Source organism: Macrosteles quadrilineatus, unplaced genomic scaffold (genome assembly GCF_028750875.1).
Source record: "Macrosteles quadrilineatus isolate MER2022 unplaced genomic scaffold, UCM_ALF_1.0 Scaffold_8__2_contigs__length_117827958, whole genome shotgun sequence".
NCBI classification, from domain to species: Eukaryota; Metazoa; Arthropoda; class Insecta; order Hemiptera; family Cicadellidae; genus Macrosteles; species Macrosteles quadrilineatus.
In genome coordinates, this window is record NW_026542601.1 from 36,998,752 (window position 1) to 37,015,952 (window position 17,201).

General features: G+C 35.7%; 2 protein-coding genes across 3 annotated transcripts in view; both read left to right on the forward strand.

Moving 5' to 3' along the window:
* The first annotated feature begins 4,477 nt into the window (after nucleotides 1-4,477).
* The window catches only part of LOC128999609 (uncharacterized), a 72,871-nt gene continuing 60,147 nt past the window's right edge, over nucleotides 4,478-17,201 (forward strand). The window contains exon 1 of one of the 2 annotated variants that reach the window (XM_054426192.1): nucleotides 4,478-4,703. The gene's annotated coding sequence lies outside the window, so the exon portion shown is untranslated. The remainder of the gene's footprint in view (nucleotides 4,704-17,201) is intronic. The other variant, XM_054426193.1, reaches the window with a different exon arrangement.
* LOC129000324 (zinc finger protein 154-like) lies at nucleotides 7,076-11,779 on the forward strand. Its single transcript, XM_054427286.1, has 3 exons — nucleotides 7,076-7,238; nucleotides 7,359-7,628; nucleotides 11,733-11,779. Exons 1-3 carry the CDS (start codon nucleotides 7,076-7,078, stop codon nucleotides 11,777-11,779), a joined length of 480 nt encoding a protein of 159 aa, XP_054283261.1.

Below are 17,201 nucleotides of genomic sequence, written 5' to 3' on the forward strand. Positions count from 1 at the left end.
TTTGACAGATCTCATTGCGTATCATAGTTTTTTGTCTCTGTTTAGTTCAAATTAGCTGTTTCTGTTTCCATAAATGCAAAAAAATAATAGTGCTGCACTCTGTTGGTAAATCTTATAACTTTTTAATGCTTTTCATATAATAGAACAAACTTTTTTAGTTGAAACAGCTGACTAAATTCTTTAATTCCCTTTAAATATGAACGAGGTGTTAGCCCGTCCTACGTACGGGAATTCAGAAGTCAGTTAAAACCGTGTACAATTCAGATCGGCTAGTTTACACATATAAAGACAAAGTTTCTTGCAGTTTTAATGTGAAAAATCATCTTGTAAACATATGTTGTGTGACCAAATATGTTTTTATTCCATCATAGGCCTATACGATATGCATTTTAAATCCGATAATTTTACAATATAACAGCAATTCTGCAATTTTTACGACGTGAAAAGTGTTGAGGTGAGATTTGCAGCCGATTCGCACAGACGCACATTGATTATAAGTAGCCTACGGTCGTGCCACCTTAGCATACCTGCCTCTTCCATAATTATTATCACCAAAATACAACTACTATACACAATTTCCAGTAGGTCTGAATAGAAAAGACCTTAAATAAAACGACAGTATCCAATAAAATTCACAGTACACATAATTTAACTTTGGTGTCCTAGCATAAAAACTAATCGACACTTTATATAAATTTCATTGCATTAATTGCTTAATAAATAAATGTAAACAAAGAAAAGTAAAAACAATAACAGTTTGTTTTGAAACAGCTTTTTGGTTCAAATAACATTCATTTGAAAAAAGAACTGGTCACATGTAGCAGGAATATAAAAAGTAAACACGCTAGTAAAGCTAATGACGTAATTGTCAATGTTTATTATCCATACCGTTATCAGTTCTATCCTTGATAATTACTCACCCTCGCCTCATTGAATAAATACATCGTACATCTCCCATATTAGTTAATTTAAACTACAATATATTCATAGTTGAAATAAAAGTTATATTTTCACGTTCAGGGGCGCTGATATAGGCGCCCCTAAACGTAACCACAACTGAACACGATTTCATAAAAGGATGGTTTGTCTAATTGCAGTATCCTAGGTCAATGTTGACGTTGTGTTCAATCTATGTCATCCATCTGTTTATCTTTGTATAAAACCCGGCTGAGGTTGTGGTGGTAATTTAAAATCGTGATTCCTGACTATTCTTGATCTTCTTTTTATGACATCAATATTTCCGGGCCTAATCCAAACAAAGTTAAAGCAGACAAACGTTAATTGTAAAGAAAAAGCTACCATTTAGAATTAAAACATGTAAACATTGTTATTTTTCTAATTTTTCCTTGAAAAGTGGAGCAGTAAAATATTTTGCATTTATCCTTTTTTATTAAGACTCGTGTACAGAGCCTCAATTTGTACTGTGGTTTAATTAATTTTGGTTAAAACTGTGGTATAATTATCTCTACAAAATAAGAGTAAATAAAATAACCTCATAGTTCCATAGTTTTTATTTAACCAGCTGCTAGTTAAAACAAATTATATTGCTCTAAAACGAATCGAAGATTACAAAGATTGCTTTAAAAATAATTTGAACATCCTAGTATTTTACTATGTATATTTAATTAATCTGTCATCCTCTTACAGAAGAATTGAACGTATCAATGATTAGCATTACACATAGTATAAATAAGTCAACCCTAAGTATGTCTTTACATTTTTATCCAAATGCTGAATTTCTGACACAAAAGCTGAATGTTTACAGCTGTTATGTTAAGAAAATTATTGTATGCAAAAAACTAGTTTAGAATCTTAGCGTCGGCTGCCAGACTTTTTAAAAATTAAAACTTAATTTCTAAAAAACTAAAACCCTAAACTAAAATTATGGCTTCGACATTCCCTAGTTATCAAAATTATCTTTCTTTCAACACAAAAATCATGAAAATCCGTCGAGTGGTTGATTCAGAATCGTGAAATAAAAAAACACTGTTTCGTTTTAATATTATAGATAGATAGAAGATAGATAGACTAGTTTAGAATCTTAGCGTCGGCTGCTAGACTTTTTAAAAATTAAAACTAAATTTCTAAAAAACTAAAACCCTAAACTAAAATTATGGCTTCGACATTCCCTAGTTCTCAAAATTATCTTTCTTTCAACACAAAAATCATGAAAATCCGTCGAGTGGTTGATTCAGAATCGTGAAATAAAATACCCCCGCCGCAGCAAACCTGCCGTCTAAGCGAATTTCCATTTGGCTGAATTGATTTTCAATCGATCTATTTAAATAACATTAGGTTTAACGAGTAGGTACCTAGGTTTGCTGCTACAAGGAAACTAATAAAGTGTGTATTTTAAGTAAAATAATTATTGCTTAGTAGAAAATGAATACATTTGCCAAGTTTGATCAAAAGATATCCATAAACAAGCAAACTGCAACATTTTACAATATTCTCCATAAAAATAACATGGGAATTTTAAATTTACAATTTTTTTAGTTTTCTCCGTAACCAATAACCGTACAAAAACACTTTGATATAATGAATTGTTTGTTTTTTTTAAGCTCTTTAAGAAGGTTTAGAGAAAAATCGGGAAATTTTGTGTTTTGAGGGTCAAAAGTGAGAAAAACCAATTTTTCCCCATAAAACCCTGTTCCCATGGTCCGATCACCCTGGATCGCGAACTCATTCAAGTTTATCCCGCCTTACACCTTCAAACCAAATTTCATCAAAATCGGATAAAAATTACTCAAGTTATCGTGTTCACGGACACATATATATATAAATCTATATATATATATACATATATCCAAATTTGAACGAATGGTGTTTTTGGCCTCTGGGGACATCAAAATGAAAAAGTAAATCGGTCCCGGGCCTAAGTCTTACCATGAGACCTACGGTAATAGCTACTTCCCTATAGAAAAATTCGCTAAAAACACTGCTTCGATTTAATATTATAGATATTCATAAGGTTAACATGGGGAACTACAGAGCCACTGGGGCGGAGTCCGAAAGGATTTTTGAGATAAGAATATGCCTATATGTTAATTGGGAATGTGAGCTATCATCTTGCCAAATTTCAGCCCAATTCATCCATTAGTTAATGCGTGATTGAACTTCAAACAAACAAACACACAAACTTTTACATTTATAATAAGATGACATTAAACTCTTGCATTGCATTGTTTACGTCTTTGTAGATGGAATCATGGATTGAACCCATGGTGGATACTTGATGATGGACTTCTGTAATTTCTCTTCCTCTCGTCAACCCTCCTGTATGTTTGATGCTTCTGCTTCTCATGTCTCATCAGTCAGTTCCTGTTCGATTTATTAGGTTACTGGAAAGAAACTGGAAACTGCCAAATGCTTTTCACTACGAAGAACAGCATGGACACCTTTTTGGAACTGTTTGTACACAATTGCCAATTGGGTGAGACTTCTCGAGCTGTTGCATCTTTTGGAAGTGTATAATATAACACAGCTTATACACAAAGACAATGTATATATTATACACTGTCTTTGTGTATAAGCTGTGCCCTGCTAGTGCTGCTGCAAAATATGGTGGCATGTCGTCCAGAGCTAACTAACTGCTAACTAATGTAGATTCCAGTCCCCGATTCGTTCAGCCTGTAGGAAATTCTTCAAAATGTCAATATGATTTTAACACATAATTCAGTCATGCGGTAGCCTACCTCCTCAGGAGGATGACCCGGTAGAAGTCGGAGGAAAATCATAAGCGTATGGATAGGTCAATATGCACATTAAATTAAAGGTCTTAATTAGTAGAATACAATGCCACAACCACAAATTTGAGCTCAAAAGAACAACTGATTAAAAAATGGCAGCTGTCAAGATATCTCTGAACGGCTGCCATTTTCGACTCGGATATCCGTTTGAGTTAAAATTTGCGGCAAAGAATTCTACTAATTAAGGCCTTTAAGATGATGGGTCACAACATGGGTACTTATTTTTGAAGATTTTTAGTTGCCCCCTATCCATCCTTAAAGGGGAAGGGGGGGGGGAAATTTTGATTTCTTGCAAAAAGCTAGAAAAGTCATCATATATAATGATTGTTGAAGTTCCAAAATTTTATCGTATGCTGTTTAATTTATTTTTGGGTTTGTTAAGACTTTTTCAACACCCTGTATATATATATATATATATATATATAACTCAAAATACAAAATTTCCGACAACCGACAAGAGGTCCCTTTTCGTTTTCCACATCACATTATTAATATAATTTATTAAATTTGAAAGTGCATGCCTCTACTGAGTCAAAACCCTGAAACTGCAGAGTTCTATTTATTGCAACATAGTATGTATAGATAGCATATTGTATTGACAACAATAAAATAAAGTGGCCCGGACAAGGAGACAGGTATCAGGGGGTATCAGGTATATTTAGATCTACTACAATCTCTATTGGCACCCCTGCTCTGTTCAACAATAGCCGATGGCGATAACCAAGTAACCAACCGGTCAAGCCAGTTCTCTCGTTCTCTCTCGTCTCGCGTTCTCGTTCTCGGTCTCGGCCTCGCGCGTTCTTTTTCTTACTCCTTTGCCTTTCTCAGTTCTCTCTCACACTAACTTCAAAGTTCGGGTTACTTTACTTAGTTAGTGTTCTGATATTTTTTGCTTTGTGTATTGTGATTTTGGATTTTGTGGTTAGTGATCGGATATATCATATCCTTCAACAGGTAATCTTCACATTTTTATCTAAGATGGGTAATTAAATTAATCAACTAGTGTCATTAAACTAAGAGTTGTTTTGTTTGGCGAGATAACCTGTTGGAATGTTGTTGGTTGTGCTAGCCTTTCCCTCAGCTTGAACTAACTTCGAAGCTTCTCGATTTAGCTAGTTTGTAATTTTGTATACAGTACATTCTTTATTCGAAACGTTACCGTTTTTTCTTGTTTTGTGTTCAAACATAGGATGCAAAACATCATAGGGCATAACTTAATTCATTATCTATAGGCTTAGTTCTTAATGGCTAATGACTGGTCTGAGTTGTAAAACTACAATAATTAACTTAGGGAATTACAAGTGATTGTAGGGCTTGTAAGTTAGGTAACTTCTAGGCCTAACAACTTATAATAACCCAAAACATAAGTTTTAATTGTATGTAAGTTAACTTAGTAGGGTTAGGCTAACTTTTTAAATTACCTAATGAAAATTACTGGTAATCAATTGGGGAATTGAGAAAATCATTGAATACTTTGCAATCTAAACTCTATGAGACCAATCAAGAGTAGGAGAATAATGGTGGTGAAAATAATCAGGTTTTGTTCGCCTACTAAGTTATAAATAATTTGCAAATTCAAGTTGGATTAGTAAGTTAAGTTACTTAATTAATCATTATGAAGTTATATCTCCCTTCATCTTGCTTGTCTTTTCAATCCTCTATTTTTATCTAGGATTTCTTTAAACCGGCTTTAACAATATCTAGGCTATAACCATCTTCGTAGATTTCATGATACAACTTAGGCTAACTTAACTTAGCTTGCAATTCATTAGTTTATTTAACTTAAGAAATTTACAGGATTAGGTAGTATGTTATTTTTGGAGAATTTCGACATAGTTAGCCTAAAACGTAATTTAGTCCCTCCCAGTGGCGTAGCGACCGTGGAGCGAGTGGAGTATCTAGTAAACGATAATTTTTGTCAAACACGTGGGTTTTGCCATAAAGAATTAAATAGCGAGAGTTGCCATGACAACTTGGTAGTTGAAGCCAGTGTTGCCAATGTCCGGGGAATTCCTAGGGATCTGGAGAGTCGGAGTTTGCTCCGTTATTTTTCCAGGTTTTAAAAATTTCCTGGGATTTAAAAAAAAATGTCTTTTCCTTTAAAACTATGGGATTTAAGAGTTTTGCACTATAGGTACCTTCTCATATTGAAAAGTTGGTATGATACATTAGTATCATTTTGTCGGCAAGGGTGCTAGTGCTGGTAGCAGACTGCGAGTCGATGACGGCAGCAAATCGACAAACACTGAGCATGCTACAGCGGCACATTGTGGAACCTTCCTTGTTCAGACTGTATTTCATTCTTTTGTCTATGGTTTTGCACAAATACAGATGGCCGGCTAAAAAAATTTGAGGAGAAATAATTTTTTAAAACCTGTATGATTTGTTATGGATTGACCCTAATATATTTACAGTATGTAAAAGGTCATTATGACCTTCCCTAATAATGTCATAATAAGCAGAGATTGCTTAAAAAATAAGGAAAAGGTTTGCTAAGAGCTGTTAAGATTTAAACCTCAGAAAGCGTTCAAAATACAATATGTTGTTATGCTGTACCTACCTACTTATGTAGATTAGCCTACGGTACACAATTTTAATTGGCATGTAGAACGCTATTTTGGATCATTATGGTGTTTTGAGCTAGTATTATTTAGTAATATTTTGAATTATTGCTAAATCTAAAGAAACGGATCAATAAATGTGTTGTGAAAATGTAGCCTGTAAGTCTAATAATGCATCGTCTTTTTCAGAAGTGCCAATAGACTATTCCTGACATAAGGAAAAGAATCTTAAAATATATGATTAGGTGATATAATTGAACAAAAAAGACAAGCAGATAAAAGGGAAAATCCCACTACTATATTACACCTCCAACACATCGGTAACAAGATTTGAGCAAAAGATGTCTGGAAATTGAATATATAAGCCCTAAGCTATGTAAGTAATTAGTCCTATTGTACAGTAAAAAAATTGTTGAACAAGGGAAATATTGAAATAGACATACAAAGCAAACTGACTAGTTTTGTCTTGTAGTTACTAGGTTCTGATTAGTTCAACCAAAATAAATGTTGAAAACTAAAAAAAATGATAAATACCACTAAACAGCTTCCATACAAATGTCCATTTTGTAGAATAATCCTCTCATCTCAGTGGACACTGAGGAATCATATATTAGAGCATACGGGGGAGAGTCCCTTTAAATGTTTGATTTGTGAAAAATCATTTATCCAACTAAATCATGTAATTAGTCATTTGTTGACACACTCTGTAGAAAGCCCTTATAAGTGCAAACTACATGTGGAAAATCTTTCACAACCAAAGGTAGTATGAATAAACATATACTGGTTCATACTGGAGAGCAACCTTATAAGTGTACTACATGCGGAAAATCTTTCACATACAAAAGTAATATGAAGAAACATACATTTGTTCATACTGGAGAGCAACCTTATAAGTGCAGTACATGTGGAAAATCTTTCAAGACCAAAGGTAATATGAAGAAACATACATTGCTTCATACTGGAGAGCGACCTTATAAGTGCAGTACATGTGGAAAATCTTTCACAAACAAAAACAGTATGAAGAAACATACATTGCTTCATACTAGAGAGCAACCTTATAAGTGCAGTACATGTGGAAAATCTTTCAAATGCAAATACACATGGAAGGAACATGCATTGTTTCATACTGAATATCAACCTTACAAGTGCAGTACATGCGGAAAATCTTTCCCAACCAAAGATAGTATGAAGACACATACAGTTGTTCATACTGGAGAGCGACCTTACAAGTGCACTACATGCGGAAAGTCTTTTGCAACCAAAAGTGATATGAAGAAACATACATTTGTTCATACTGGAGAGCAACCTTATAAGTGCAGTACATGTGGAAAATATTTCAAGTGCAAATACATATTGAAGGAACATGCATTGTTTCATACTGAATATCAACCTCACAAGTGCAGTACATGCGGAAAATCTTTCACAAGCAAAGGTAATATGACGAAACATTTATTGATTCATACTAGAGAGCAACCTTATAAGTGTACTACATGTGGAAAATCTTTTACATACAAAAGTAATATGAAAAAACATACATTAATTGTTCACACTGGAGAGCGACCTTATAAGTGCAGTACATGTGGAAAATCTTTTTCAACCAGTGGCAATATGACGGAACATACATTTGTTCATACTGGAGAACGACCTTTTAAGTGTAGTACATGTGGAAAATCTTTTGCAACTAAAGGTATTATGAAGAGACATACATTGGTTCATACTGGAGATCGACCTTTTAGGTGTAGTACATGTGGAAAATCTTTTGCAACCAAAAGTATTATAAAGAGACATACATTGGTTCATACTGGAGATCTACCTTTTAAGTGTAGTACATGTGGAAAATCTTTTGCAACCAAAAGTATTATGAAGAGACATACATTGGTTCATACTGGAGATTGATCTTAGTTTAGTACTAAATCTCACACAGAAAACAAATGGTGATACATACAATGATTAAAAACACAGAGTGACCTTATTTGTGCATTATCCGTGGAAAATCCTTAACAACAAAATGCAAGATGAAGAGACATACATTGGTTTATACTGGAGAAGGACTTTATAGGTACAGTACTTGTGTAAAATCTATTACATATATCTTAAAAGAAAAATTTTGTAACATATTTGGATCATTAGCAAGAGTAACCTCATTAGTGTATTACTTGTAATAAATACTTAACTTTGTGATGTTAATTTGTTAATTAATATTATAAGATTTTTTAAGTTATAAAATGAGTACTCTGCTTTCATCTCTGGTTGCCAATACAGGTGGCCTAAATGTGGTGGAGCAGTGTAAAGTAAATATAAGTTACACCCATTTGTTCAGAAGTCTCCATTAACTTAACTCAATGGTAGGAGATAACTGTATAAAGTTTATTTCATATAATTAATTCAACAGGGTGTACTAAACATCATAGGGTTAGTCTATGCTTGGACCTAGTTCACATCTAACTATAGTTTAATTGTTTGAGTTCCTAATAAATGTATTATTACCTTTATAGTGTTAGCAAAACGGGAGTGCCGATGGAGACCTGTGGGGGTGCGTGTGTTTGAAGGGACTTGACCTGGTCTCCATCGGCACTCCCGTTTAGCTAACACTGTAAATTTGTTTAGATAAAAAGTTTTTTTTAAATATTGTGCTTAACTTTTTACAATAGATTAATAATTGCAGATGTCTATTTATTTTAGCTTCCTTGTGAATTTTGTTTTATTTTTTGCTGAGATTTTTATTCCCTGAGTAATCCAGTTTTCGTTTACATTACAGTAATTTTTATATTTGAAATTTGTAATTTTGTAATAGCTTCACTAAATTTATTTTACATGAAAACTTGATTATAATTAACCTCTGCACTGGCAGCTGGCTTGTTGGAATGACATCTCAAACTTAAATTAAAAGTGTTTACTGCTCTTAAATTTTTGAAATTATTATCAATACATGTCCTAGAAACATCAGGAGTTAACCCAAAACTCCTAGAAAACTTAATTATTAGGCTATGTATGAATGAATGAATGAAAATTGAGGCGAACAATTAGAACCAAATGGTCTTTCTTACAGTTAACCCTTAAACCGAAATATAAACTAAACAATGAACTTTTACAATGACAACTACAAATCCCCAAAAATCTATATATTAATAGGCAATCATGTTTCGCTAAACCCTTTTTTCTCAGCTTGTGTGCATCGTAGGGGAAATTTGCGCATACTGTTGGAATAAAAAATGTGTACAATGTTTTAGTAAAAAATATAATATATTTAGTATATAATAGATTTTAGTAGTTTGGAAGGTAGACTATTAAATAAATTAATAATTGTACACCAAGGTTAATGTTTAGACATCACAATATAAGGAAAAAGTCTTAGCCTACGCCTGATTTAGTAGTTTGTGTTTGGTAAGCCTCTCAAACATATATAATTTTTATTAGATCTGGAGTTACAGTATTTCAAAAATTCAAAAGCTCTCACGTTTTGTTTCTAATTCGTGGATTATAAAGAAGATATGGAAGAAGTCATCGGCCTTATTAATTTTTTAAAATAATTATTAAAAATTCTCATGTGTTTGTAACGGTGGAGTAGAAATGGCCAATTAAATCATTTTGTAAGTTTCTCTTAATTTCTCTTAAATTTTTTAAGTATTTGTTCTGCTCAGTAGATTTTTCTCTCATTGAAAATTATAAAAAAGCATGTTGATATAAAAAATCAAGACATATGTCCTTGGTGAACCGTGAGAGCCTCTTGACTATGGTGACCTGTTCTTCCCTTTGATCTCCCATCAATAGGCCAAGGGATCTCATACGCAGACCTTGTAGGGCTGGGCACCTAAATATACCTTCACAGCTTTCATAAGGTCTCTGGCTGGGGCACGCCGTAGCGAGATTTCCCTGAAAGGACTCAGCTCCTGAACTTGCTTGACCAGCCAATCCTTTGTGGCTGCGTCAGCACAGCCTCCACCTTTCTTCCTGGAAGCTTCATTAGAGTCAGCTTTGGGGGTACCACCCTTGCCCTGCCTTTTCCCAGCATCCTACAGGCAGCAGAGTTAGGGTGCTTGGCAGCCCACACCAGCCTCCTCTCACTTCTGGATAGCACCTTTTCGCCTTTGGCTAAAGCATCCGCTATCCTCCGTCTTTGCAACTCACCCCTGGAAAGTCGTTTTTTGTACGAGGGATCTCATACGCAGACCTTGTAGGGCTGGGCACATAAATATACCTTCACAGCTTTCACAAGGTCTCTGGCTGGGGCAAGCCGTAGCGAGATTTCCCTGAAAGATCTCAGCTCCTGAACTTGCTTGACCAGCCAATCCTTTGTGGCTGTGTCAGCACAGCCTCCACCTTTCTTCCTGGAGGCTTCATTAGAGTCAGCTTTGGGGGTACCACCCTTGCTCTGCTTTTTCCCAGCATCCTAGTTCCCGGAGGAACTGGCTTTGCAGGCAGCAGAGTTAGGGTGCTTGGCAGCCCACACCAGCCTCCTCTCACTTCTGGATAGCACCTTTTCGCCTTTGGCTAAAGCATCCGCTATCCTCCATCTTTGCAACTCTCCCCTGGAAAGTCGTTTTTCGTTCCTTTCCGGTTTCTGCGAGCTTGTCATCATTGTCAGATTTCAGTAGACCTTCCTCCTCCATTTGGGTCAGACTGTCTACATTGTTCTCACGAATACCGGGTATTTAAGTCCACCTCCCCAGTGACCCGATTAGAGAGGTAAGGGGTGTGTACGACTGGGTTACCCCTGGTTCCCAGAAGGCTCCGTTAAGACACTGAATATTAGGCCCCCAGTGCCACAAGACTCTTGGCACGGATCGCATTACACCTTAGTCTAGGGCCCCCCTCACTTGGTTCTGTAGGTGGACCAACACCCAGTGGCAGAAGGTAGCTCTCCGCAGCTAACAAGTGAGAGTTGGGGTTTAGGTTGTGGCCAATCTGCCGAACCAACCCCGCATGCGAGGTTTGGCCGGAACGGCGCAAAATTTTCTCCCACTCACTAAACCCCCATACCTTCCAGACATATGTCGTGTAAGTAGAGTTGATGTATTGCCAAGAAACTATAATACTATTATAATATGAACAAAAGTAACCTAAATTTGAACTGTATAAAGTACTTACTGCATAAAGTGCACAGGTAACTGCACAAAGTGTCCGTTACTGTTTCAGTATAAACTAATAACAAAGTAAGCTTTAAAAGCTGCTATATTTTTTGTTGGACACTTTCTATTCCAATCATGTCCTGATGAAAAAAATATATAAAGTTTTCATCATGAGTCATAGGTATAAATAATTTATAGCAATTACAAAGGGCATCAGTGTTCAAAATACAATACGATATCATACCGTAGGCCTACTTTTTTATATTAGCCTACAAAGTTTAAGTGGCGTGTAAAACCTTGATTTTAGGAGACATTATGATATTCATGAACTAGTACATATATTTTTTTACTAGGCATCCGGCCTCAGGTCCGCCAATTGAGCGGAGTAAGCAAGCTTTGATATAAACAAATAACTTTAATTTGTTTTCATGATTCAAATTGAATACATGATGTCGTCACCATAGCAACAATCCAATTGAATTCTCGTGGTTGGTTGGAAGAGTTGAAGGAAATATGATTCCAGTCAGCTGTTTCTATTAGGTCATTGATTTTTACTTGTATATATGAGTAATAGTAAAACTGTGTGTTTGTAAAGATATCATAAAGATTAGTATTATTTTGTCAATATCCTAATGTTTGTTTAGCTCCCATTTATGTAATAGGCCTATAGGCTTCCTTCTCATTTTCTCCAACTAAAACATTTAGAGAATTGATGAATTAAACAAGAATATATTTATTCCTCATGCTAAATTACAGCATGATTAAGTAAAATACTGTATATGCATACTAAACAACTTACTTGCTTACTGCTGGGGCGCTACAAATCGCAGTCGATTCTTCGCCTCGTAGATCAGCCTCTTCCACGCTTCTCTGTCCGCTGCCATCTCCACTGTCCCTCCACACTGACTCACATCTCTCTTAACTTGGTCATACCATCTCATTTTTGGTCTACCCAGTGGACGCTTTCCAGTTGGTACAGCAGAATATACTTCCTTCAGTCTTGTTCCTTCTTCCCTTCGCAATACATGACCTAGCCAACCTAATCTTTTTGCCTTTATCAAAGCTATTATATCAGGGTCCTGGTATAACGCTCGTAGCTCTCTGTTTTTTCTAATCCGCCATTCTCCTTCATCGTTTACTGGGCCGAATATTTTTCTTAGGACCTTGTTTTCAAAAACAATCAAGCGTCCTTCATTTTTCTTGGATAGGACCCAGGTCTCGCTTCCATACAATAACCCTGGTTGAATAATGGTTTTATATATTCTTATTTTTGTATCAGATGATAGGAGTTTTGATGACAGGAGCTTCATACATGCACCTAAACATTTATTGGCATTCGCTAATTTACTTAATATTTCTGTATCTTCTATGTTAAAGCTATTTACAGTAACTCCTAAGTAGCCTATTTAAAGCTTTCTACTGGTTCAATTACATAGTTGGCTATATTGAAATTGGTGCCTCTATTGATGGGATGTCGTCCAAACTTTATTATTTTGGTTTTTTCCTCATTTAGTTCCAAACCCACTTTTTTACATTCTTGAATAAACTTGTCGGCTAGAAATCACAAATCCTCCGACTTTTCAGCCAATATCACCACATCATCTGCAAAGGCCATGACATTTAAGTCTACACCCAATTTTAGGCCTCTCTTTAGATTTTTTACTTTTTGTAGAGCTTCTTCAATCGCTATGTTGAAAAGAGTGGGGGAAATCCCGTCCCCTTGTCTCACTCCTGTATTTATACTAAAGCTCTCCGACATTTCTCCATCTACCTTTACTTTCGCTTTTGATTCGTCAACACATAACCTTGTCAATTTTATTAATTTTTTAGGTATGTCATGTTTTTAATTTTCCTATATAAGGTCCTTCGATCAATGCTGTCGTAAGCTTTCTTGAAGTCAATAAATATCCCATGAAAACTCTTATTATATTCATAATTTTTCATAATAATAATTCATAATAATAAACAACTGTACAACAAAATTATTAAAATCATAAAAGACGTTTTTACATTAGGCTATGGCAATTTAATTTGAGAACCTACACTGTGTTGATGTAAAGCCTATTTATTGGGTTGTTGTTGTGACTTTGAATTAGAGTTCATAATAAGCACGCATTTGAATAAACTCTTTTATTGAAAGTAATATTTACAACTGCAAATTGAAAAGGTAAACATTGTTTTTTAATTAATGACAACAGCTGATAATATACAGTATAAAGAATACTACAATCTCCCCCACTTATTTTGAACTCATTTTGTAACATAGTCTTTAAGGTAATCTGGAGCTTTATGAGTGCGGTTTGAACATCGTATTCGTGGTCGTGGTGATGTTGGTTGTAAGTTCTCTTCAGCTGGTAATCTGACTAATTCTGTAACTTGTCTTGGTAATACGGGAACTTGCATAGGGACTTGCTGTTGCGGGAGTATGGGTACTTGCATTGGAACTTGTGGAATTTGATTAGGTACTTCTTCACATTCGTTGAAACGAACCTTCTTTACTTGAGTTTTCCGGAGTTGGTCTAGATGACGTTTCAGTGTTCTTCCAGAATCTAACCTTACAATATAGTGAAGAGTCCCTAGTTTCTGTATAATCTCACCAAATGTCCATATATATTTATTATTTTGTGAATACTCCCTAATGAGAACTCTCTCCCCCACATTGAATGTTCGAACTCTTATTATCGAAGGAGGATTCTTTGCCGGATGGTAAGGTCGAAGAGCATCCAGCTTGATGCGGATCCTACGATGAAGATATCGTTCTGCAGGTGATTGTCCATTTGAGAGAGGAGTGGCGCGATATTGTTGAAGAATCTCTTGAACCTTTGTATGTATTTGACGATGGTCATCTTCCAATGCTTTTAATCTTTGCTTCAAAGTCTGGATAGTACATTCAGCAAGACCATTTGTAGCTGCATGTCCAGGTGCAATCAGTTTCTGGAAAATTCCATTGGATGAACAGTATTTCTTGAATTCTGCGCTGGTGAAAATTGTGGCATTGTCTGATACCATCACTTGAGGATAGCCATTAGATGAGAAAATGTTGTCGAGAAGAATAATAGTATTAGAAGTTGTAGGAGCATTTCTCAATACTTTAACTTCAACCCACTTTGACTTGGCACACACACAAACAAGAAAGTAGTGGTTTTGAAAAGGCCCCGCGTAATCTATATGAATACGCTCCCAGTTTTCTTCTGGCTCTACCCATGGATGAAGGGGTGCTTTGGGAGGATTGAATTTTATGTGGGCGCAAATTTCACACGATTGGACTAATTTCTCTATGTCCTTGTCAATCCCTTGCCAATAAACGTATCTTCGGGCTAATTGCTTCATCTTTGTAATACCAATGTGAGTAGCATGTAGTTGCTGTAAGACTTGAGGTTGAAGGCTGTTAGGAATGACAGCACGAGTTTCCTTGAAAAGTACTCCGTTGTCCAATGTGTATGGTAGGTCAGCAGAAGAAGACAAAAGTTTCCTTTTAATTTCTCTAAGATTTTGGTCAGCTTCAGTTTCCCGGGCTAGAACAGTTGCATTTAAATGTTCAGAAGATATTTCAAAAATTGTTTCTGAATGTAGCAAGGTAACTTCATTGTTTAGGAAAATGTCTAAGGTTTCAGAATGTTGAGTCACTGGAGCTCTGGATAAACAATCAACATTAGCATTTGCTTCCCCTTTCTTGAAACGTATTGAATAGTTAAACCCTGATAGAAAAGAAGCATAACGGAGTAGACGGCTGGAAGTCATGGGTGGTAAGGATTTGCTTTCATGGAAGATTCTTGAAAGAGGGGCATTATCTGTAATTAAGGTGAAGTGAAGTCCATACAGATAATTGTAAAAATGACTGACTCCAAACACGATCGCAAGAGCTTCTCGATCGAGCTGACTGTAATTTCGCTCTGATGGAGTTAAGGATCTGGATGCGTAAGCGATTGGTTTCTCTTCATCATCAATTATGTGACTCATTACAGCTGCAATTCCGGTAGGACTGGCATCACATGTTAGAACGATTGGACGATGGGGGTCATATGGTACTAGAACTCTTTTAGAAGTTATTTCCTCCTTGAGACAATCAAATGCAGTTTGATAATCTATTGACCAATGAAATCTTCTATTTTTCTGTAGAAGCTGTCGAAGAGGTGTTGTTTTTGTAGATAGATCTGGGATGAACCGAGCGTAGTAGGTAATCATTCCAAGAAATTTCCGGACCTCATCAATATTCCTTTGTTGAGGCATATTACAAACAGCTCTAATCTTTTCTGGACTTTTTGAAATTTGATTGTACTTAATCACATGACCAAGATAGTCAATCTGTTCGCAAAAGAATTTGCATTTGTCTTTGTTTAGATGCAAGTCGTTTGCATGTAGACGAAATCGACACAACCGTAAATTATTGTAGCATTCATCTTTTGTTGTACCGTGCACGATTATGTCGTCAAAATAAACTTCAGTCTTTGGTAACCCGTTTAGAATTTGGCTTAGAATGCGATTGAATTCGGCAGGCGCGGTCTTGATTCCGAAACTAAGTCTGTGCATCAAGTATGTACCGCGGTGTGTAGTAATAGTTTGAATTTTGCTGCTTGGGGCATCAACTGGAATGTGCAAATAAGCCTTGTAAATATCAAGCTTGCAAAAATATTTAGAGTCTCGCAAACAGTGTAAAACATCTGGAATGTGTTTGATCGGGAAATTAGATGAAACAAGACGATCATTTACGCCTGTTTTGTAATCGACGCATAACCTCACTGTGCCATTTTCTTTAGGAATAACTACCAAAGGCGAACCCCAATCGCTAGCATCGACTTTAGATATTATGCCGGATGATTCAAGACTGTTGAGTTCTTCCTCAACCTGAGATCTAAGGGCAAACGGAACGTTACGTTCTTTGGTATACACAGGTTTAGCGTTTTCACGTAATTGAAGTGTAACTTTGTGGTTGGGCAAGCATCCAATTCTTTGGTCAAAAATTGTGGAAAATTCAGAAAATATGTCATCAATTGAATGGAAGGTTTTGGAGACATTGAAAAAGTTAGGTTGATTTGAACTATCATCTATTTCTTGTAGACTTATATGTAAGTGTCGAATCCATACTCTTCCTAGGACTGCTGGACAATTATCAGGAACTATATACATATCTTCAATTGATTTATGGTTTTTGTAAGTAACCTCAACTGTAACTTTGCCCAGTGGTTTAAATACATTATTTGTATAAGCACGGAAATACACATTAGTTGGGTCAAGTTTGACGTTGAGATTTAACTCATTGAAAGCCTTTTCTGGTATTAATGTAAATCCTGCTCCGGAATCTATCTCAAAACGCATTGGCTTGTTATCAATTGAAACTGTAGCAAAATACTTATGTGAATCGGGTAAATTTGATCGTTCGTTCTGGTCAAATATGTCTATGATATTAGGTTTGGTAACTGGATGAACTTCAGTGATTTGATTTAAGCCTAGCGGAATGTCATCAGAGGTTGAAGAAATGTACTTTGTTGAATTGAACTTAGATTGATTGGTAGAAGACTTATTTTTCATTTGGGTTGAAATGCAAACTTTGGCTACATGGCCTTGTTTCGAACAGGAAGTGCAATGAAGTGATGACTTGCTAGTGCGACACTCAGTTGCGCGGTGATTATTTCTACCGCATCGAAAGCAAAGATCTCCAAAACCTAGGCGATTGAAATCTACTTTTGATTGAGAACGATAAGTATGACCAGAATTTGGATTCTTACGGTAGTTTGAACGACTTCTCTGATGTTTTGTACCTACATTTGAAAGTTTATTGATATCTACATCAGTTGGAATTGAATGCTGATGTTTTTTCAAAG

What these genes read in the sequence shown, in the direction of transcription:
- LOC129000324 (XM_054427286.1), top strand. Translation starts at nt 7,076, where the DNA reads ATGAATAAACATATACTGGTTCATACTGGAGAGCAACCTTATAAGTGT. An exon ending in AAAATCTTTCAAGACCAAAG is followed by an intron (nt 7,239 to 7,358) that starts GTAATATGAAGA and finishes TTCATACTAGAG; the next exon opens with AGCAACCTTATAAGTGCAGT. An exon ending in AGAGCAACCTTATAAGTGCA is followed by an intron (nt 7,629 to 11,732) that starts GTACATGTGGAA and finishes TTTTTTTACTAG; the next exon opens with GCATCCGGCCTCAGGTCCGC.